The sequence below is a fragment of the Aotus nancymaae genome, unplaced genomic scaffold (assembly GCF_030222135.1).
Source record: "Aotus nancymaae isolate 86718 unplaced genomic scaffold, 86718_ANA_hifiasm-v0.15.2.pri h1tg000014l, whole genome shotgun sequence".
Lineage (NCBI taxonomy): Eukaryota > Metazoa > Chordata > Mammalia > Primates > Aotidae > Aotus > Aotus nancymaae.
In genome coordinates, this window is record NW_026988425.1 from 24367686 (window position 1) to 24393057 (window position 25372).

The 25372-nt window shown below is 34.5% G+C and overlaps 1 protein-coding gene across 1 annotated transcript in view; it reads right to left on the reverse strand.

The window, feature by feature from the left end:
• Positions 1-25372, reverse strand: part of CDH10 (cadherin 10) — a 166608-nt gene that overhangs the window by 45820 nt on the left and 95416 nt on the right. Inside the window, exons 3-5 of the mRNA XM_064375904.1 lie at positions 6318-6612; positions 4661-4780; positions 4073-4240 (exon numbers count right to left, since the gene is read on the reverse strand). Of these exons, the coding sequence (XP_064231974.1) occupies positions 4073-4240; positions 4661-4780; positions 6318-6612 (583 nt within the window). The remainder of the gene's footprint in view (positions 1-4072; positions 4241-4660; positions 4781-6317; positions 6613-25372) is intronic.

The following is a 25372-nucleotide window of genomic DNA, read 5'->3' on the forward strand; positions in this document are numbered from 1 at the left end:
AAACTCATCTCCCATCAACCTCCTCATTCTTTGGTATGTTCCAGACACAGGAGGTTTCAGTTGTGAATAGACTCCCTTCATTTCCAACCTCAGGGTTTCCCACATGCTGAACTTTTTGCTTCGTCAATCTCTCCCTCTTTTGGTGACTAGATCTACTCCATATTGCAGTGTTCTAGTGAAATATCACCTTTTGAATGAGAGTTTCTATTAGCCTTCCCCCTACCCCAATCATCAAATCCTGCTTACACTGGAATTGTCTCACATGTTATTCTTTTTATACAGTAGTGAACCAACCCCTTGCCAGTGTACAATGCTTTTACTTATGCATGATTTTTCTCCCCTGCTTTAACGAAAGGTGATAGGGACACAAACAAGGGCGTTTTGTCGTTGTTTGACAAATACCATATACTTGTATTTAGTTTCTAAAATGGCTGTGTTAGTCTGTACTCATGCTGCTAATAAAGACATACCCAAGACTGGGTAATTTATAAAGGAAAGAGGTTTGATTGACTCACAGTTCCTCATGGCTGGGGAGGCCTCACAATCGTGGTGGAAGGTGAATGAAGAACAAAGTCACATCTTACATGACAGCAGGAAAGAGAGTGTGTATAGAGGAACTCCCCTTTATAAAACCATCAGATCTGGTGAGACTTATTCACTATCACAAGAACAGCACGGGAAAGATTGCCCCTGTGATTTAATTACCTCACACAGGGTTCCTCCCATGACACGAGGGAATTATGGGAGCTACAATTCAAAATGAGATTTGGATGGAGACATAGCCAAACCATAACAATGGCATTTGGTACAAGGGTGATCTCAATAGTTTTAGATCAATGAATTTGTGATTTACTTGAATTGCCCCTCATATGACATAAAAATTTATCACTAAGATGCTACTGGAATATTGGGCTAGATAGCTCTTTGTCATTGAAATTGTAAGGATGCTTAGAAGTACCTAGCTCCCACCCGTTAGATTCCAGTAGTACTTGCCAGTTGACATTATCAAAACATCTCAAGACATTGCCAAATGTCCAGGGTCATGGTTGGTGAGGGCAAAATTATCTCTGAATGAGAAACATTGTTATAAATCCACACAGTAAAATAAACACAAAAATAAACCAAGATACCTGAGTTTTCATTTGTTTCTTTCCCCTTCAAATGACTGAGATTGTTGATACAGAATATAGGGAAAAAGTGAATTTGGATCAGTCAACCTAAAGGAAAGTTGGAGTTGTGACCTAACTTTTACACTATTGAATAATAATAATAATGGTAATAGAGCACTAGCATGAATCAACATTATTAGATGCATAAATACACTAAATGCCAGCCACTGAGTTAATGCTTCCTAGATATTAAGTTATTCAGTCCTACGTTACTCTGTGACGAAGAGACTGCTATCCAGTGTTACTGATGATAATGAAAAACAGATGGTCAGTTTAATGGACTCACCTGAAAAAACTACTAAGTGAAGATTATTGGGATCATGCAGGATGACTCCAGGGTCTGCTGAGCTATCTAACATGGCAACCTCTAGCCAAGACACTAACACTCATATAGCTATGACTACAAATGTAGTTACTTTGAATTGAGAATTGATGTAAGTTGAAAATACTTGACTCAGAGAAAAAGAAGAATGTAAAATATTTGAGTAAGTTTTATATCAATGACATATTTAAAGCATAATATTGGGTTAAAGCAAAACATATAATTCAAATAAATGTCTCTTGCTTTTTGAAAACTTTTTCTGTGTGGCTTTATCATTTCTTCCTTGAGCCTCGTTTTCTTCTATATATTGGGTGTAATAACAGTAATGGTTTCTATAGATCAGTTGTGAGGTTTCTATGATATGCTACATATGAAAGGCTTTGTGAACTGCAGAGCTCCCTTCAAACATTGACTATTTACTTAAATAATATTAAATATTAAATACTGTTTTCCAGATGTTATATGATTTAGACGATCAAATAACATTCTAATTGTCATGAATGTGTGTTACCAAAGGTCAGACAAGGTTGTAAATATTCATAACACAAAAGATAACTTAGAAGAATATAAATTACGTTTCCATCTATAACTTAAAAATAATGAGACAGTTCAAGACAGACCTGGGCAACATGGCAAAACCTTGTCTCTACTAAAAATACAAAAATTAGCTGGGCATGGTGGTGTGCATCTGTAGTCTTAGCTACTCAGGAGGCTGAGGCAAGACAATCACTTTAACATGGTAGGTGGAGGTTGCAGTGAGCCGAGATCGCACCACGGCACTTTAGCCTGGGCCATAGAGCAAAACTCTCTCTCAAAAAATATATAAATAAATAAATAACAATAGTCATAATAATAATGACACAAGATAGGGGATGATCTAAAATCCTCTAAATGTATTGTAGTATACATTTGGTGTTAGAGGTGGATTTAATTTGCTTATTGAATGTGTTATTTGTAAGTGGACTGTATTTTAGACACATGCATATATATGTTCCTTAAAATGTAAAATACAATACTACTCCCAAAGGAAATTTATGACTGATAAAATACTTTTTTTCCAGTAATAGTTATGCTCACTGTGGATTATGCAATTAATTAATTATGGTTCATTGTGCTGAATTTGCATGTCCATTCTCCTGAGAGAAGGCTCGAGCTAAGAGCTGGTCAGAAAACATATAAAATGTGAAATTTAAATTTTAAACAGTGCACATCTGTAAACTTGTTCTAAGAAATATGCGGGATTATTACTAGTTTTATTTTTCTTACCAATATTAAAGGCAATCTGGAACTAAAACCTAATTATTTGAAAAAAGTGTAAGCGCATGCCTTTCCCTATGAGGTCTGGGGCCAGCACCACACCAGCAGACCTGATGGGCATACCTTAAATATCTAATCAAACAACCATCACAAATACACAGGTATGTGATTAGTCTGCTCAAGAAAATTCTCTATGAATTTTGAAATCTTTCCAAATACATGCTTTTAAACAATTTAATAAAAATCATGTACTATTAATAAAGTTAGATAAAAATAGTATAGGAAAGAGGAAAAATGCTTTTCAAGACTCAAGACAGTACCCTTAATTCTTAGACCATGATTCCTCTGAACAATGGCCTTTAATATAAAGATATAAGCATTACAAAAAAAGCTACTGCCTTTAAATTTTAATACTTTATCACAGGTTTTTAAAGCAAATTACAAACTAAAGTTGAGGGGCCAATTCAGAGGTCAATATTCAGCAAATACTGAAAATTAAGGACATAGATGGTAGTTGAATGTCTTTTTTGTGTCACATTGCTACCCTAAATTCTATCTTTAAGTACAGGATCTTTTAGCACAGTGTAAAATTGGGAGTGTCCATTGAGACTTGATAGCATTCTCTCTAGTATGCGGGTAGACATGTAATCTAACAAATTTGTACAAGAAAAAAAATAAAGGCGTGTATTTTATAGAACCTTTATTTATAAAGGTTCTTAACCAATTATTAAACTTTTTTAAGAATTTGAGAGGTCAGTTCAAAATAGATCTACTCATAGAACAGGAAGACAAAATGTTGTACTAGGTTGTCATTTCACACATAATAACATTAAATGCAAGTCGGACAGCTTTCTGAGGTTCTCCCTCTACAGTGCTCTCTGGATTAGTTCTTATTAATTTGTCAAATTAGATTTTTTGTTGAAAAAATTTGTCCTCAAGTTAGGATCCTTTTTATTAAATGTGAAACAGAAACAAACATATTTATTGTAAAAATTAAGACTTGGTTTCCTAATAAACATTGTTTCCTTTTGTTAGCTGAAAGAAACAGTTCTTAAATCACAATTATAGATGCCAAGCTCATATAGGAAGAGGTTTGGGATCGTGGGTCCTCCTGTCTCTAAGTGAAATATGTTTGAAATATTCAATTTTATCTTTTCATAATAGTAAATTCATCAGCATGTACACCTTTTTTGTTTACTTTTGTAGCACATTTTCAATATCTTTTAAATGAATGATAATTGATTTTTTTTTCCTTTTCTTTCTTTTTCTCTCATTTTAACACTGAATCTTTTGCCCTGCAGAATGACCATCAAAGGGTGCTTACTCTGGGGGAAACGTGGTGGATTATCATTGACATCTGTCAGCGTGATGTTCACGGTGGTTGTTCCCGATAAGCCTCCCATCTGGCCGCCCATGTCTTTGGCCTGGATGACCACTTGGTATTGCTCCTTGTTTTCTCTGTTCATATTTGGTAAAGCAGTCCTGATGATACCTTGAGAAAATACAAAAACTTCCATTATCTTAACTGAAATCTCAATTATTATTAGATTAAGTCCATAAATCGTATTTTTAAGCTCGTGATTTTTTGAAAGATAGGTTTTTTATATTAATTTTTATTGCTAGAAATTATAAAAGTGATTCTGTGGAAATACCATCTGTATTGGGTTTCCATTTCCTAGCAATACCACCTGTGCTGTAGAGTGGCCTAAACCTATATGTTACAATATCTAAACAGTGGTTTCCATTAGTTCACTTTATCATTTTCTTTGAGTTCTTACATCTTTAAGCATTGCATTATCACTCATCTCTGAGTACTAATGTTAAGATTTTGTTCTTATTCTCTCATGGTTTTTCTACTTATAAAGGTCATAAAGATGATCAAATGAACAAACAACAATTCATTATTCCTGACCTGTTTCAGGCTCCACAGAGAAATAGGGCTGCCCTTGAAGTATGCTGTAAATGACTCTGGCACTGTTCCCATATGAAGGGTCATCGGCATCGGTAGCTGTGACTTGCACCACAGAAGTACCTGAAGTATCCAAATTCAGCTTAGTTCTGCACAGTACCAGAAGGAGGAGCAAAAGCACTGGTTTTCATTGAAGACTTGAATGATTCTTGGCTTTAATAATGACCTCTTAAAGAAACTTTCATATATAATTTGGATGAATATATACATAGATAGTGTTATTACAGGTAAACTCTGAATTCAAATGCATAATATTTATTTAGTCAACATGTCCATTTTTTACGCATGCAATAAATAATGCTAGTACATCAGAATATGATAAATATAGTTACTTTAAAAATGCTCAAGTTTGATATTCAAATTCATTTTCACATAATAGATTTGTTTCGTGTAAAGTGCATATCTAATCACAAAGGAGTAGATATGTTCTTCTTCCCCCTCTCCACTAATTAGCTCTAAAAATAATTAACATCTGCTCTCGAATACAATTTTATGAATAGATTAAATTCTAAATTTAGAAACAATCCAATATGATCCCAAGTTCCATGAACTACTAAAATCTATTTGGTAAAGTTCAAGATATTTAAAATGGCTTTAAAGTGAGATCACTGTCAAAAGTCCTTGGGATTTAATGAGGTAAATATTAAATAACAATCCCAGAACAATGCTTTTGAGAAATGTAGAGTCTGAAAATGTGCTACTATAACTGTTACAAGTAAAAAAAAAAGCGTCAGATTTGTTTATTCAGTTTAAACAACTTCATGCATATTTGAGAAGTGTCTATTCTTCCACTGAATCCAAAAATACATCTTTAAAAATGTTATCACTGTTTTCTGATGCTTTTAATGGCCTGTCATTCTATACCTAATTTAAAAAATTAAAGCAGTTTTAATTTTCTTGGCCTAGAGATACATCTCCCGTTTATTTACACTGAAAAGGGAAATTCTATTTTCTTGAATGTTATAATTCTATCTTTTTTCATGCTGTATGTTTTACAGGTTCCAGCAATTCTCTATCAGTACATGTTTAACCATGAGTTTTCAATTAGCCTCTTTGAATATAAGATTTCAAAGAGTTTTAAAGATACCAGCAGACTTTTAGGTGTAATAACTATAATGATAGGATATTTTATAATATTTAATAAAAAAGAAATAATCCAATCAATTTCCTCAATTGAAATATGTAGATAGTACATATTCCAATTTAAATCTTTAGGCAAAATATGACTACAGTATATGTGAAGATTATATTCTCTCCCCGGTATTCTAAATGTATTTATATTTGGGATCAGAAATGTACACAACTATTATCTAAATCCAAGGGGAAAAAAAAAATTTATTTTCACAGTTTTCTACTGAAGTTCAATGACATTTTCTTCATTGTAGAGGAAAGCATCTAACTACATGTACTATAAAGATTCACAAATCCGTAGGAAGTGTAAATTGCATTAATTTTTTTTCTGATTGTCTCCTAAAAGAAAAAAAAACGTACTCAAGGTAGCAAATCAAAGAGGATTTCAATTAATTAATTATAATATTATAAGAATTTATTGATTTTTAAAACATTTTTTAAATATCATCATAAACGTAAATGAACTTACCTACAACAGACATCTCAGGAACACTAGCTGTATAGATTTCCTCTGGGAACGTTGGCTCATTGTCATTGATATCATGAATTTTGATCACAAACTCTGACTCTGGTTCTACTGGCCTCAGAGTTCTTCTGTTAATAGCTTGTGCACGTAGAGTATAAAAGGCCTTTTCCTCCCTATCAATTCGTCTTGTGGCATGAATATCACCTGTTTTTTCATCGATAATGAAAAGAGTACCAGCTCCATCTCCAGATAAGATATATTTGAGTGATCCATCTCCTTTATCTTGGTCTGAATGTAGCTAGGGGAAATAAAAAGAGTATATACATGATAATGTGTAAAGGTACATGATGCTCAAAGAATTCAAAGGTTTTTCAAGTTTCATCATTGAGCAATGGGTCAGCTATCCGAGTTCTTGAAATAAGAGTTGAATAAGTTTGATCACACTCATTTATACACTTTAAACCATATGAATAGCCTTTTATATATCAGGATGATTTTTATTCTAAATGAATAAAATGTAATAAAACTAAACCAAGCTCCTCTCTTTGCTTTGCTTGGGAAATACTCATTTTCATGGAGAAATAAATTCTGTTCCAGATATAAGATATCCGTCTTGATACATTGCTGTAAACATTGCTCTTTCATCTCTTTCTGTGAATGAAAATTATTTTAATCTTATGTCGTGCAAGAAATTTATCTGCTATAAACTTGTTATTAGCTATTGTATTTCTGTTGATGAATTAGTAATATCTTAAGAACTGTAAGAAAAGCAAAGCTGTAGGAGACATAGTCCTTACTTTAAAAAACAACATATATCGTTTTTTGGTTTATACAATAGACAGTGATTACCCCACAAATATTTGTAGTACTCAGAGCAGATAGATGTCTACATAACACGTCTATATGTTTTCAAGTTATAAATCAAATTAATGAACTATAAAATAAAATACATTCTAGCCTCCTACCTTGTCAAATTTACCTTCTTAAAAACCTACAAAGACAAACTCTGTGCAGGAACAAGGTAATACAAGGCCTGTGTCTTGCTCCTTTTTCTGCACCTATAACATAACCACACTGGAGCTTTGAGAATCAATTCATCACATCGAAGAGCTTTGCATGCCTTCCTGTGGACATCTCAGCCCAATGTACACACTATCCCAGTGCAAATGCTAGTCCGAGAGTCCATGTGTCATGAACAAATTCCATCCATGTTGTTTTTCAACAGATGCCCTGAAGGCTAGCCAACAGGCTTAGGAGTACGTGTACTAGTGACTGAATCTAACCTTTGGGCAATTGACTTAAAGAAGAGCCTCTTCTAAAACCTAGAAGCAAGCTCCAGAACGTTTGGAGAAGAAATAATGGGCCCCAATGACCTTGAGAATTCTGGAAATGGACAGGCAGTTGCCAGTTGCCAGATGGGTATACCTCCTGCCCCATATGGAATTCTTACTCTGAAAAATAAAAGCCTGGTCACAGGAAGAACAGATCTTGGCTTTGAAAAATATAAGAAATGTATGGTTTGTTTTTAAGTTGTACCATCCTACCAATAAACATTTCTAAATGCTAGGATCACAGTTTTATTACCTGTGATGATATTATGGTTCAACAGGTTCAACAAATTTTATGTTGCTATGCATTTGATAAGAAATATTTTTAAAACAGTAGGCCTTAATTCCTACCAAACATTTATTATAACACACATTGTTATAGGTGAGTTTTATGTTTTAATATTGATATAAAATGTAGACATAAATCAGAATAGGCACACTGATCTACAGCCTAGAAAATTAAGAATTGGAGACAATAATCTTCAATAATATGCTTCAATTATATGTATTTTTTTTCATATAATTGAAGTTAGACATTTATCTAAATAAGTTTGATTTTTGCTCTTTACTTAAACCAACACTCGATTTCATCTGATTAAGTGTAGAGTTTTAAACTAATTACTTCCTATTTAAAGAAGGCTTGTTTATTTAATTAAAAGATTCTTTTTTATTTATGAGAACTTATTTCAATGAACTTGTCCCTGAAAACATTTTTATGTAGATATCAAAAATATTTAAAATAAATAAAATGTTATGTGTATCTATCTCTAATGAATTGCATTACTTATTATCACTGGGTCTATAAAAGCAGTCTACTTTTTGGTTAATGGTTTGTAGTAATTAGCACCTAGCTATCAACTCTAGATAAAACTACATTTCTGGATAAATTGCTTATTAATGCATACATAATAGATAAAGAAAACCCAGATGGGTATATACTTTGGAGAAAAAAGGTGAGAAGTTAGATAACAAATAGTTTCTTATTACATTTTTAGCTATTCATAAACAATAAAGTAAGGTTGAGAAACTCAGGAAATAACTCCTTTTAGCTTAAAAGCTTTCAGAAGTAACATGTGACTTTTATCCAGGAAACCACTCTTTAAAGAAAAGTCACAAGATTGATGCTTTACAGGAACTGAAAATGTACATAGTTGCTGGGAAACTTTCCAATTATATGCATGTGCAACACAGTGGCAATTTTCCAAGTTACAGATTTAAGCGCTGCATATTTCTTGTTCTATCTGAGAATCAAAATAATTCAATAAAAATTATTGATGTTATCAATAATTTGATCAGATAATGTTATGGTTTATAGTAGACAGTTATATTTATTGTCTATTAATTCAGTAATTTTAATTGAGAAATACTTGTTTATTCTCATAAGAATCATGTACTTCTTAAACCAAGTCAATCATTCCAGTCAGTTTTTGTGGAAGGATAAAACATTTTGTGAAATGGAAATTCACAGGACAGCCCCTAATATAGTCCCCAGGAATGAATGAGGATTTCTTAAGCTTACAATACCTAAATTATCAAAGACTGAGTAGAGGTTTGAACCTGGGAAATTTTTATATTTTACTAACTTTGCATTTTAGAAAGAACACTGCATAAATATAGAACATAGATTTAGAACGAAGAAGGATCTAAGGCAAGATGGGAATCATTAAAACCCTTTCTCCTATTCTAATCAGTTTGACATGCAAAAAAGCTGCTAAGATGGTAAGATTTTAATTTTTATAAAGCTCAGTTTTGGAATATAAATCACAGCAAGATTATTATCTTCACTTATACTACAGAGAGCGAAAATTAAATCTTATAATTGGACCACATACTGTGGGAGTTTCTTTTGGATTAGAAAATTGAACGTGGTAGTAGGCAATCAAAGAGATGGAGTTTGCAAGTAGACTGTGGTTTTGAGAATCAGAAAATGATAGGATTTCTACCTTCTCCAGGGGAATATAAGAGAAGCAAGTTACACCTAAGAATTTATACAGCTTGATCCTAAGAAGCCACAATTATTATACGATTTTCTTGAACCACTAGAGCTTGTGCTAATGATGATGTGCATTTAAAAAGTCTTTTCTTATACAGTGAAACAAGTGCGCACTAGCACTAGAATAAAGGGCAAAAAGGACCATATATGAGGGCATGATATTAGCCGATGTTTAATGAAAGATCGTGGATATGGACAAGTAAAGAAACTACAAGAGATATTCACTGTAATAAAGGAGGCAGAAGGATGAATTTCCAGATCTCCTGAGACTTGTGGGATTGCTCCCCTCGTAGATGAAACTGATGGGATACAAGAACTAAGTAATAACAGGTCTACTGATGCTGATGATTTCCTAACAGTTACAGAAACAGACCAAAGAACAAAGTTCATGAGTTATAGTCCCTTGTCTAAACTTCTCATCTTCTTTTTAACTTTCTCTGTATTATTTTAATTATCTCTTACTCTGCATACTTTTTCCACCATTGTTCTGGTATTACCACCTTCCCTCATTCTTTCTGTGTGTGTGGCACAATTTTATTTCCTATTCCAATTCATTCATTGAGTAATAATCAAACAAGAGTTTGTCTTTATGGCTTTTTCTGGACTCCTCCCTTTTTATTTGGATATCAGATCACAATACTTGGATTCAAAAAACAAACATTTAGTCGAGCAAAATAGTTTACATCGCTGAGAAGTTGGGATCAATGGATCACATGCCAAAAAACTTACAGCATCTAATTTGAAAGATACAACTTATATATTGATTTGTCTTATACTATTTGATTCTGTGAGACATTAAGTTTTCTTCAAACATAAAAAAAAATTATATTATTGTGGTTTTAGTTCCTCAGTAACACCTGTTCTCTGGTGTGAAAGATTTGTGTTACACATTTTTAAGAAGAATTTTATGTTAATACTGACCTTTTCTTTCCTCTAGAAAAGCCTATTAAAAATTCACAACCTGCTGTGTTCCTTGTAAATTCACAACTAGATAAAGGACATGGCAAGATACGTGACAACTAATGAAAATAGAACAACTGGTACTGCATTGCACATTTAAAAGTCATCTCCCTACTATTTAACTTTTTTATTCAGACTTTATAATTATAATACATTATTACATGTGCTTATATTGAGTAATTTTAATATTTAAAACCAAATGATACATTTAATTTAAAGAAAAATTTAAACAAATTATGTAATGAATGCCTGGTCACTTGAAATGTGTCTGTTTTCTGATAATTTTATAACACTTCTTGTAAAACACCTTCTTTGTATAAAATGAAGTTTATAAGTTAAAGGGGTCTTGCAGCCTATCTAGTTTAAAACCATCTTTTTTAAAATTGTATTTAAAGATGGGGAAAAGAATATCCAGTCAATTGTTTATCACCTGGAAAGGAAGTAAGATTACACTTTAGTGTAGGGACAATGTTGGTAGAACATTTTCGTTTTCATCTGCTCAGACCACTATAGCAAACTACAATCATGTGTCATATGAAAACATTTCAACGACAGACTGCATAGCCAACAGTAGTCCTATAAGTTTATAATACTGTATTTTTACCATATATTTTCTATGTTTAGATATACAAAGACTTGGCATTGTGTTACAATTGCCCACAGTACTCAGTACAATAGCATGCTGCACAGGTTTGTAGCCTAGGAGCAATAGGCCTTACCACATAGCCTAGGTATGCAGAAGGCTCTACAATCTAGGATTGTGTAGGTACATTATACAATGTTTGCACAATGACAAAATTGCCTAATGATGCATTTCTCAGAAGATATCTTCTTCATTAAGCTATGCATAATTGGACCATAGACAGGGTGGCTTATAAATAACAGGAATGTACTTCTCACTGCTCTGGAGACTGGGAAGTCCAACATCAAAGTGCCAACAGATTTGGTGTCTGGTGAGGCGCTACTTTCTGGTTCATAGATAATACCTTCTGGCAGTGTTTTCACATGGTAGAAGGACAAAGCATCTTCCCTGAGGATCTCTTGCTAGAGCAATTATCCTATTCGTGAGGACTCCGCCCTCACACCTAAGCACCTCACAAAGGCCCCACCTCCTAATACCATCTCACCTTAGGAATTAGGATTTCAATATATGAATCTTGGCAGCAAGGGCACAAATATTCAGACCATAGCAAACCTTTAACTCTTAATGTCAATTCATTTTTATTAAGTTACATTTAATGAAGAAATATTATCAAAAAAATCAATTTACAAAGTATAGGAAATTTAAGCAATTTGTTACCAAAAGAATAAGAGATAAAATATTTTACGTATATTTTCACCATTGACTAGAAGAAAAATAAAGACAAAATTTAAATAGTGAAAAAATCTTATCTATCAATAGGCACTTAGATTGCTTATATTGTGAGATTATTTCTCATTCAGAATATTGATACCATTTTAGATATCGGTAATCGTTGGTATTTGGTTTCATTCCAAAAACTGGGAAAACAGACATAATTAGAATTAAATTTGTAGCACTATATTAGAATTATATTTATAATTGTTAGGCTAGTTTTTAGAAAGATGAATTTTGATGAAAGAATCACAAGGACTATAACATTCAGTATCTGAGTCAAACAATTTATGCCTAGTTTTTATGTACATTAACCTGAAAATAACAAAAGTGTTGAATAGATTTTTCAGCATACAGTGATAATTTTATGCTTGATTTTCTTTCAAACAGCAAAGGCATTTTATAGTTGTTGAAACAAAATGTAGAATGTGGCAAATACACCATGCTCTCTTGGTGGCATCATTAGCATTCTGCTCTAATTGCTCCAGTTGAGAAATATAATATCAAATGGCAAATAAAGCACTGAATCAAATAACTTTAAATTTGCACCCAACAAGAAAACACAGGTGAAAAATACTCTGGCATCAGAAAGCAGCTGAAAGCATGTTAAAGCCAGCAAACACAATCTGGTCAAAAAGTAGTATTTACTCAAGTTGTTAGGGCTGGAGAAAAATGAGAAGGGGAGAAAACTTTGAACTGGAGTATGGGAAGATTACAGAGTAATACTGGCAATACAGTGTAGTTTGCTCCCTCCAGGGCACTGTTTAATATTAATGTACAGAGAAACAAGACCAGTTTTATGAACCTCAATGAAACAATTCTTCCTTCAAAAATGGAAGGCCAGGTGTGGTGGGCTCATGATTGTAATCACAGCACTTTGATAATCACACTACTTTGGGAGGCGGAGGAAGGCAGATCACAGGGTCAAGAGATCAAGACCATTCTAGCCAACATGGTGAAACCCCATCTCTACTAAAAATACAAAAAGTCCCAGTTACTCAGGAGGCTGAGGTAGCAGAATCGCTTGAACCTGGAGGCAAAGTTTGCAGTGAGCCAAGATCGCACCACTGCACTCCAGCCTGGGTGACAGAGCGAGACTCAGTCTCAAAAAAAAATGAAGAAAACCAATAAAGCTTATCAATGGAATAGATTATAGAAACAACTATAATAATTTGCCCATATGTATAATTTAGATTGACAAGTACATTTCTGAATAATTTCTTTCTGGGACCAGAGGTAAGTATTGAAGATTTAAATGATGGTGGGCACAGATATCTGCATAGATTGGTTTTTGGCAAGAAAGTTAAGTGATTCATTCTTCACATTTGACAAGATTCCCCAGAGATTTCCTCCAAGAGGAAAAATGTGGATAGGATCTGGATTAAATAACTAGGGATTCCTCTTCTCATTTAGTCTTCCAAGAAAGAAGACCCCATTGAAAATTGGCCAGGTGCTTATGGCCACTTCTGACTGAAGTGTCCAATCTGAGATGTCCTGGAGATGTAGGAGCTTTCTTTGAAGACAACTTGATTTACTCGAGAACCCACAAGAGGTTAGACTTCTTCATGAGAATGCGATAGAATTCTAGAAGACATGTCCTGCTGCTATCTCACCTCTTGAAGCATCTCAACCAGGATATATTTATTTGCTAGCATTGGAAAGATATTAGATTACATTGAAGGCATTTATGTAAGTATTTTGAGGTACACTTTCACTGGCATTATCTGCTTCCAAGGCCAGAAATTTAAAAAATATATTTGCAGGCATTAACTGATTCAAAGGTCAACAATTTAAGTGCATAACTAAGGAATCCTCCTTGTAAGTCCTTAAGTGGTATATAAAACACAAAATAGACACATTATTTCTCAATTTCTCATGTATTAGCTTATCATTTGTAAAGAGAGTTATTGAGAAAATGATTTAGAGAAAGTTCATATTCCTTTAGAAGCCAGGAATCTTCTTATATTTTTGAAAATCACTGAATTATGAAAATTATCACCTTGTGGTCTGAAAATTGCATTGAACTTTTTCTTTCTATCTTTCTTTCTTTCTTTTTTTTTTTTTAGATGAAGCCTCAGCTCTGTCACCCAGGCTGGAGTGCAGTGGCGCAATCTCAGCTCACTGCAACCTCTGCCTCCCAAGTTCAAGCGATTCTTCTGTCTCAGCCTCCCGAGTAACTGGGACTACAGGCGCGGGCCACCACACCTGGCTAATTACTGTATTTTTAGTAGAGACGGGGGTTTCACCATGTTGGTAAGGCTGGTCTCGGACTCCTGACCTCGTGATCCGCCTGCCTTGGCCTCCCAAAGTGCTGGGATTACAGGCATGAGCCACCACACCTGGCTACATTGAACATTTTAACACCTTATTTTTTCCCCACAACTTGGAGAAGTCTTCTTAAGCATCATGGATTTACAATATAAGCATATATGTACATAGGTATCTATGAAGTTGTTAAGTAAATTTACAGTATTTAAAAGCAAGACATTCATTTAAAAGAAAAATTAGTAAAGAATATAACTTATTTTCTATGAGCTATACAAATAGCTGAGAATCATTCTTTCCTATTTTTCACCAAGAAAGGTATAAAGACAGAAAATTTTAAATGAAAGTGAGGGCTACGTGTAAATATTCATTAAAGAAGTTTTTTAGGCCTGGCATGTGGCTCACACCTATACTCTCAGTGCTTTGGTAAGCTAAGGTAGGAGGATGTTTTGAGGCCAGGAGATTGAGACCAGTCTGGGCAACGCAGATTTCCTCTCTACATTGTTGTTTTTTCTTTTATTCAGCCAAATAGGTGGCATGCCTGTATTCCTAACTACTTGGGAGGTGTAGGCAGGATTGCTCCAGCCCATGTGTGCGAGGTTACAGTGAGGTACGATCCTGCCACTACATTCTGGGAGACAGAGTAGAACTCTGTCTTTAAAAAAAAATAAACAATAACTGTTGGTGGGAGTGTAAATTATTTCAACCATTGTGGAAGACACTGTGGCGATTCCTCAAGGATCTAGAAATAGAAATTCCATTTGACAGGAGGGGGTATAGCTCAGGGGTAGAGCATTGAACTGCAGACCAACAGAAATTCCATTTGACCCAGCAATCCCATTACTCGGTATATACCCGAAGGATTATAAATCCTTCTATTATAAAGACACGTGCACAAGTATGTTTGTTGTGGCACTGTTTACCATAGCAAAGACCTGGAACCAACCCAAATGCCCATCAATGATAGACTGGACAAAGAAAATGTGGCACGTATACAGCATGGAATACTATGCAGCCATAAAAAATGATGAGTTCGTGTCCTTTGTAGACGTGGAGGAATCTAGAAACCATCATTCTCAGCAAACTGACACAAAAACAGAAAACCAAACCACGCATGTTTTCACTCACAGGTGGGTGACAAACAATGAGAACACTTGGGCACAGGGAAGGGAACAATACTCACTGGGCTAGGTAGGGAGGTGGAAGGGAGGGGAGGGGAGGGGTGGGGAGGATGGGGAGGGATAACATCGAGAGAAATGCCTGATGTAGGTGATGGGGAAGGGGGAGGTGGAAGGAGACAGCAAACCACCATGGCATGAATGTACCTATGCAATAATCTTGCAGGATGCAGGATGTGCACATGTACCCCAGAGCCCAAAGTACAATAAAAAAAAAAAAAGAAGAAGAAGAAAAAACCCACACACACACAAAAGTAAATTAACAATAAAAAAGTAAAAATTTCTGTAAGTGAAGGAAACTAAATAAGTGATAGAAATTCTAAGGGTGGTATTTTCCGACTTTAAAAGGTTTGGAGACATTGCTACGGAGGCAAGATTTGAAGGTCTGTACCTCTAAGGTTTGTAAAGGTTCTTTTATTTCAGAAGGTATATAGTGACAAGCACATGACTGGATGCCTGAAGGAGAAGGACTAGGCAGCGGACTATGGCCTCCAGGAACTATGGTCAAAGAGGGGAAAGAGATAAACAAGCCTGGATCTTTATATTTATTTGATTTTTTGGGACACTAACTAAAATGAGTTTTTTTTAAAGGCTATGAATGGTATCCTTAAAAAAAATGTGTGTGTGTGTGTGTGTGTGTGTATACAAAATACACAAACAATGCTAATGCAGTATCAGGAGTACAAAGATCCTCTGAAATATAGCCAAAGAACCCTAAATTAAAAAAAAAAAATCTTATTCTAGGTTAACTTTCTGTGTTTTCCCCAATAAAAAGGAATTAAGAATCAAGATAGACATTCTCACCAGGGAAAGAGATTGCTTGATGACTGAGAGATATTCATATTTTCATTTGGGGAATACCTATTCCCCAAACATATCAATGTCATGAGTCTGCGATTTGTCTCCTACCGCATGACATTGATTTATTCACCCTAAATATTCGTACTCCTCTATAAATATCCTATTTATGCATTATCACCCATATGAAGCATTTTAAAAAGCCGTTGAAAAGCTGAAGTGACCTCGCTTTCCTTTGTGCGCCAATTATATTTTTATGAGTGTATATATGTATAATAGTATACAAAATTAAATATTTAAATTGTTTATGTATATATATATGACTATGTATGTGTGTATACACATATAAATTGTGTGTGCATATATATACACATATAAACTCATAACACCTGAAACAATTTTTGAAGTATTATTTTTGTAATTTTTTCTGAAACTAAAAATATATTTATTTTGAAAATAAGAACCAAGTTTTCTACTCTTTTGAACTCCAAACATTTCATTGTACATAGTACATTTTTCCTTTTATCTATTTTATCTATTTATAAAAGGAAATGGACATCAGAGTCAAGTGCCACACAAATAAAATAAAAAGATGAGCAATAATGGGTCCATTTTTGGCTCTTTTTTTGGAAAGCCTAAAGATATTGAATGAAGTGAAAGAGAGTCAGAAATTCATAATGAAACAAGGGGTAAACAATTACTCTATATTAAAAGTATAAATCTGCACAAAGAAAATTTTAGCCTTCAAACTGAAAAAGACTATGTTGTAAGATATATAGGAATTCAAGCTAACTATGAAATTGGATCAGTGAACTAGGATGTATACATGGATTACCAGAGGACAATTTAAAATTTTAGTGAAGTGCTAATAATAGAAATGTTGATCCAAATTTGCCTTTGAAACTGTAAGTTAGATCACTGTAAACAGTTGTAATTTATCTTATGTGTAGGGTGAGGCAGGTAAGCAACAGCAGGTCAGCTTTCCTACTGACATCATGTAGAACAGCTAAATAAATCACAGAAACTCATATTGCCAGGGCCAAATTGCTACGTAAACAAGAACTGAGCAAACTGAAACCTGAGAGAATTGTACAGATGTGAGCCTATGACTGGCAGCTGCCTTTTCCCTGGGGAATTTGCCAGTTCTTGGCAAGGGGCTTGAAGGTGAATATCTGTAACTGGCCAAGGAAAGTGTACTTCTAGAAAAAAAAAAAAGATTTTAGAGTTTGTGTGATACGAGAGTAAAAATATTGGTAAACTGATGGTCTTCAAGTACATTGCCCGTCTTCCCCACAAGACTTTTGTTGAATAGAGTCTGTAGGAGGCTAACGGGCAGGACTGAAAGCTTCTCAAAGCTGGGATACAATTATCTATATTTCCAGACACTTGTGGTTTTTAGATTCAATTTTTTTAAAATAAAAGTTAAGAGATGAAAGTTGGAAGTCCTCCAGAGACTGTGGAATTGAACCTGAGGATTTACAGAGACCTTTTTTTTTTAACCTAAAGGCATTCAACAATTCTCAGAGCCTCTAGAAGCTAAACATATATGCTTGGTCCCTTGAAAAATGGCCACTGCTCAGCAGAAGAGAAAGAAGATATGTAGCTCTCCATGTCACGCTGAAGTGGCAAAACACACAGGCAAATTCCTCTTGGTGACTTCTGCTAATTGTTGAAGAATCATAAAGCAAATTAATGTTAAGAAATTGGTTCATGCAATTGTGGGGGTTGGCAAGTCCAAAATCTACAGGGAAGGACAGCAGACTCGAACTTCACGTGAAGGTTAATGTTCCAGTCAACAATCAGAAATCCACAGGGCTGGCCACCAGATGGGAACCTCAGCAGGCTTCCTATGTTATAGGCTTGAGACAGAATTCCCAGTCCTCCTCCTTTTTTTTTTTTTTTTTTTTTTTTTAAGGAAACCTCAATCTTTGCTACTAAGGGCTTTGACTCACTTAATGCGGTCCAATTGTATTATGGAGAGTAATCTGATCTGCTTGTTTACTGATTATAAATGTCAAGCGTATCTAAAAAATACCTTCATAGCAATAATGAGACTAGTTACTTTGATCAACTGTGTACCACATCTTAGCCAACTTGACATATAAAATTAATAATCAGGGTGATAAGCAAATAAATAATCTAATAAACAAAAAGAAAACTGTCCAGTAAAAAAAAAATCCATTCTGGAGCCTTCGTGTTCATTACACATATTGTGTGGTTAAATATAAAAATTACTATACATGCAAAAAAGCACAAGTATGGGATTAATATGCAAGAGTAAAAGTAGAGATAGAAAGAAACCATATTTGAATAACAGATTTAGCAAACAAGGCTGAAAAATAGCTATTTTAATATATTTGAAAATATAGAAAAAGATAGAAAAATAAATAATAACTGAGATAAAATGAATCAAAAGAGCATTCTAAAACTGAAAATACAATAGTCATTCATAAATTAACAGAAAATGGATACAGAAAAACATAAGATTAATCTTTCGGAAGCCAAAAAAATTCCCAGGGGAAGTCAAATATATAGAATATACACAAACTGAAACATGCAGAAAAATATGAAAATGAAAATGCGTAAGGTCATTGAATGCTTGTGAAGCAGAATCAAAAGTCGCAAGGTATGAAACTGGATTTCCAGAAAGAGAAAGAGTGAGAATGAAGTAGAAGTTGTATTCCAAGAAAAAATAAGTAAGACATTTTTTAAAACTGGTGAAAGATTACAGCCCACAGATTCAGTAAGATGTGAGAACTCCCAAAAGGATAAATGAGAAGAAAACCACAGCTAACCAAGTTATACTCAAAGTTTTAAATACTCAGGACATAGAGAAAACTATAAAAGGACCTAGGAGAAAGTCACATTAATGTCAAAGCAGCAAACGTGGGTCATATTTGGTTTCAGTAAAAATAACAGAAGCCAATACATAATGGAATGACATCTTAAAGCACTGATAAAAAAATAACTAGCAGTATAACATTCTATATTGTATTAAAATAGGTTTCAAAGAAAGGTGAAATAAGTATATTTTGGGGGCTGGGCATGGTGGTTCACGTCTATAATCTCAGCACTTTGGGAATCCGAGGTGGGAGGATCAGGAGGTCAGGAGTTTTAGACCAACCTGGCCAATAAGGTGAAAACTCGTCTCTAATAAAAATACAAAAATTAGCCGGGCATGGTAGTGGGCGCCTGTAGTCCCAGCTCCTTGGGAGGCTGAGGCAGGAGAATCACTTGAACTTAGGAGGCAGACGTTGCAGTGAGCCAAGATTGCGCCACTGCACTACAGCCCAGGAGACAAAGCAAGACTCCGTCTCAAAAAAAAAAAAGTATATTTTTGGACAAAAGCCAGGGAATTTATCCCAACAGCCATTCAGTAAAAGAAATACTAAAGTGATATTTTCAGGCCTAGTTAAAATGATCCCAGATAAAATCACTGAAGGGAATGAAGAATATCAGAACAGTAACTATGTGGTAAATATAAACAATTGCTGAATATGCAAAACAATAATAGTCATGTCTTTTGATATGAAAATAAAGTACATGAAAATAATACATAGAAGAAAAGGAGGCAAATGTTTAAAGTATTCTAACTAGTTTGTGAAAACACATTGAATTGTACAGTTTTGACATGGACATTTTTCTGTATTATTCTTTTTCAATACAAAGTTAACATATTTCATGTCTTTCTGCTTTCCATTTGACCCCACCTTCACCCACCATCAACATCCAGGCTTGTACATATGGCTATAAATCTAAAAAAAAAAAAATGTACGCCACCAAAATGGAATATAAAAAATATATAGAATTAGAAAACAAAACAAAGAAATACTAGGATTCCATAAATGTCACTATTTTTCCTAATTTATATCAGACCTTTTTGACTTTAAGAAATAAAATTAATATGAACTGTAAATCACTCAATTGAAGTCTTCTCTGTCTTTTTATCCCTTTCCTTAGATCCTTGCACAACCTCCATTTTGAGGCTGGTGTGCATCTTTTTCATTCATATTTTATATTTTTACAATTTGGGTGAGAATACTTCTCCTAAACAGAATGCATCCTTTCCATCCTCTCCACAAATCAGTCCTTCTCATTTTACTAATCTGCATGATTATCAAGCCAATTATTCAAAATACAAACCTAGGAGTCTTTGAGTTTTCCTTCAACTTCACTCATTTATTCCATAAGAAAATCTCTTCTGACTTCTAAGTGTATCTCCAATTGTTTCTCACTGTCTCTGCTGTTCCCATTCCAACACAAATCACTCTAATTCACCACCCAAGCTCTGATTTAGTTCCTATGCTTCTTTTCCATCATTCTATGACTACTCTCTAGCCAGTAGCGAGAATGATGATTTTTAAACACAAAACTATGCATAACCATCAATGGCTTCTCATCACATCAGAACATAATCTAAACCCCTTATCCTAATTTACAACATCCATATGATGTAAGCTCCTGCCTATCACTTTGGCCTCATTCTTCTCCCTTCCTTAGCCTTGTAAACCTAAACTAGCCTTTCTGTTTCTTAAATATGCTATGTTTATTTCTACCTCAGCCTTTCGCATTTGCGATTCCATTGAATAAGATTCACTCCCTCACTTACATTTTTATAGGCTATTCAGTATTCCTCTTTAGTAGCTTTTTATTTTATTATTCCCTCTTGTTTCACTTGCTCTGTCATATTCTTTTCAATTTGTAACAGATAACTTTATATATTCTGATTGAACAATTGCCTAATATATTACTACAAATATCTTGTTCAAGTTGGAGATATTTAACATTGGTAACAGTTCGTTTTGTACTAGAGAAATGTTTAATTTTAACACAGTCAAATTAATAAAGCATCCTTTTTATGGTTTCTCCTCTTTGTATCTTATTCAAAAATTATTTTTCTAAGCCAGTGTCATAAATACGGTCATATAGTCTCTTCATTTTATATTTTTAAAGCTTTTCTTTTGACATTATATTCAGTTTTACCATGCGGATGTGTGTTTGTGTGAACATGTGTGTGGTATGAGCAACAGATCTACTTTTAAATAAGAATTTACTACAGATATTCATTAAGTCATTGACTTTTAATTCCAATTTTGTAATTTAAATATGTTTGGTACGCTCACCATCTGTTTTAGAGCCTTCTGTCTGTTTCATGCCGATAGATCGGCACCAGTATTACACTAATAACATACTCTTAGTTTCTTAAGCTTTACAGCTATTACTGATATCTTTCCAAATAAACATACTTTTTTATCCATCTTTTAGAAAAATCATCATAGGGTTCTTCGTCTTTATGACATGGATTTTTATTTATTTATTTTTCATTTTCTTGTTTTGTTTTGGTGACAGAGTCTGACTCTGTTGCCCAGGTTGGAGTGCAGTGGCATGATCTCAGCTCACTGCAAGCTCAACTTCTCGGGTTCAAGTGAGCCTCCTGTTCCAGCCTTCCGAGTAGCTGGGACTAAAGGCATACACCACAACACCTGGCTATTTTTTGCACTTTTAGTAGAGATAGGGTTTCACTGTGTTAGCCAGGATGGTCTCGCTCTACCGACCTCATGATCCTCCCACCTAGGCCTCCCAGAGTGCTGGGATTACAGGCGTAAGCCACCACGCCTGGCCTATTTTTCATTTTTAACATGGATTTTTCTACATGGATTTTAACATCGGTATGTTTTATCTTCTGTTAAAAACAAAGCAAAACAATAGACAAGAACAAAATATTCTTGCAAAATATTTGATTGGGATTACAATGAGTTTACTTTAAACATATAAGTAAGTGCTTCTTAGTCTCATGTATACATATATCTCTAGGACATCTTAATGCCTTTCACTATAATTTTACATTATTGTTTTGATATGCAGTTGACTTTTGCCATATGAATTTGTGGAACTCCGTTAGCTTTCTAGAGATTTTGTGCTACTGTGAGTGAGATTTTTTAATGTACTCTTTGTATGAGTATAGTCACTTATAGTGTGCAAAACTGTTACTCATTCTTGTAAAATGAAGAAAATTCATTATATATGCATATCAACATCAATATAAATTATAATCAACATAATAAATAAGTTTTTCATTAAATACCTTTGTATAATTTTATTGTGAGTTTTTCTTATAACCTGATAGAAATAGCTCACTACAGTATGTCATTAGTAATTTTTGTCTAATATCATATTGTTAATCTTTCTTTCTATTAATGTTTGATTGGTACATCATTTTCCATTCATTTATTTCCAACTTTGTCAATGTAGATTTCCTTGTTAATATAGGCAATGATAGATAGGTTGACTCTGTAATACATAGAATTTATATTCGTTCTATTTCTCCACTCCACAATGATTAATCTTCCTTTAAGTTCAGTATTTTTGTTACCACTATTATTTCCTTCTTTTCTCACAGCTACTAATTGTCTAAATTCTTATTTTTCTGTGCTCCCTTTTATTTTTTAACTGAGTCACAAATACTTCCATAACTTCTTAAATTTCCTCTCAACCTTCTGAGGATCAATGGGTTTTATTTTGTTGGAGCTAAATCTCTCAGAGCCTTCTGACAGGTTCCAAAAGGGACTGTTTGTGATTCAAACTTTGTTTAGAGCTGTCATCCTGTAATATTTCTTCACCAGGATTTTTGGTTGCTCCAATCTCCCATGTCTTTCTCTTTTTTGCATTTATTCTTTGATTTTAATGTGACAACAAAATACCAGATGTACATGGACTCTCTTGTTGGGCAAAAGCAGACTGAATATTTTTATTTGAGAATATTAAACCTATCATTTCATTAACTTCTTAATATTGCTATTAATAAATTTGTAGTCATTCTGATCTCTGATCTTTGTATAAGATTCATGGATTTAATTTCTTTCAGAAGTTTGTAGATGTTTTTGTTTGTCCAGATTCCTGAAACTTTACGGTATTGTTCCTTTGTCTATATTTATCAAATGTGCGGAATGCTCATCAGGCCCTTTCAGTCTGTGGCCTCATGTCAGTCCCTTCTGGGACATTCTATAAATTTTTCACTGTCCCTCTGCTCTGTTTTTCTTGTTCAGTCATTTTGGAACTCCTGTTTATTAGATATTCATCCTCCTGGCTTTTCCCTTTAATTTCATTGTCCTTTGGCTCCATTTTCCATTCTTTGTCTTCTTGCTTTACTTCCAAGGGGATTTTCCTAATGTTATCGTCCAAACCCTCTATTGAAATTTTTATGATCAGTACTATATTTTTGATTTTCAAAGACATTTTTTTCTATGTGAATTCATGTTTTATATTATATATGTAACATATAATGTTTTTCACAGGTGGCCTACAATAATACCTTTCACCTTATATCTTCTTATAATAACTTGCTGTTCAATAATCAAGAGGAAAAATTCTATACTTCTCCCATTAAATCCCCATCAAGAGGTGGACTCTAATTCCTCTACCCTTGAATACTTCGTAATGGGCGGAACATAAGTAGCTAAGGTGATGCTGCATCATTTTTGAGGTTGGGTGGGACAAAGTGAAGAAAGACGCCTCTGCCTTATGTACTGGAACCCTTGCACTGTCACCCCTTGAGTTACAGTGGACACTATCCAGTTGTCTGGCTGCTACCAGGAGCTCCCACTGGGCTGTGCAGAAACTACATGGGAAAACCACTGGACCACATAAGGACACAGTGAGAAGGATAACAGGAGGGAAAGAGCAAGACACATACACACACACACACACACACACACAGAGTGAAGAGAGACAGAGAGAGAGAGATGGACATTCAGTTAGCCCTCAGGAACTCTAGCTCCTCACCTAACATTTGACTGCAACTTTTTAAGTAACTCTAAGTAAAGAAACACCCAGCCAAATCCTTCCCAACATCCGAAACCCTGGAATCATGGCAGATAAAATTATTGCTGTTGTGCTAAATTATTAAATTTTGCAATGTTGGGCAGAAATGGCTAACCAGAAATGTAATTTATTATTTTATGAGTATTTTATATATATAATTACATTGAATAATATCTTACATACATGTGAAATTCGGTGCTTCCTTTGAGATTTTATTTTCTCTCCATAGTCCCTAACTTTTCAAGATGCTAAAGTTGCTATTTCTCCCTATTTGTGTGTGTGCATGTGTGTGTGTGTGTGTGTAGTGCACACACATGTGTGATTTTTAGTGATGGCTTACCTCAAATGTCTTGGTTGATAATTTAGTCATATATCATATGATCCAAATATTTTTCATTTTATTTATTTTATTTTTGATCCAAATATTTTTTATCAGAAAATTTTAGAAACTCTGTCATTTTCTTCTAATACCCAATATTGCTGTTGGAAAGTATAGTCAAATCTGATTTTCATTTAATTATGGTAAAAAAAAGAGAGAGAGACTATTCTGAGGATATGTAAAAGATCTTATTCTTTTGGTTTTAAAAATCTCAACATATATAACTCTAGAAATTGCACTTTTCCATTTATGTGGTAATGTATCATGAAGTACCTTTAGTCTGACCATTACTGCTTTGGAAACATTATTGTCTAATATTATTTCTTTAAAAAATATTACGGCCAGGTGCGGTGGCTCATGCCTGTAGGACTCTGGGAGGCCGAGGCGGCTAGATCATGAGGTCATGAGTTCAAGCTCAGACTGGCCAACATGGTGAAACCCCGTCTCTACTAAAAAATACAAAACTTAGCTGGGCATGGTGGCTAGTGCCTGTAATCCCAGCTACTTGGGAGGCTGAGGTAGGAGAATTGCTTTAACTGGGACCTGGAAGGCGGAAATTGCAGTGAACCGAGATCACGCCACTGCACTCCAGCCTGAGCTACAGAGCGAGACTCCACCTCAAAAACAAAAAAAAATTACGGCCGGGCGCGGTGGCTCACGCCTGTAATCCCAACACTTTGGGAGGCCGAGGCGGGCGGATCACGAAGTCAAGAGATCGAGACCATCCTGGTTAACATGGTGAAACCCCGTCTCTACTAAAAATACAAAAAATTAGCTGGGCATGGTGGTGCGTGCCTGTAATCCCAGCTACTCAGGAGGCTGAGGCAGGAGAATTGCCTGAACCCAGGAGGCGGAGGTTGCAGTGAGCCGAGATCGCGCCGTTGCACTCCAGCCTGGATAACAAGAGCGAAACTCCGTCTCCAAAAAAACCATCATTCTCAGCAAACTGACACAAGAACACAAAATCAAACACCACATGTTC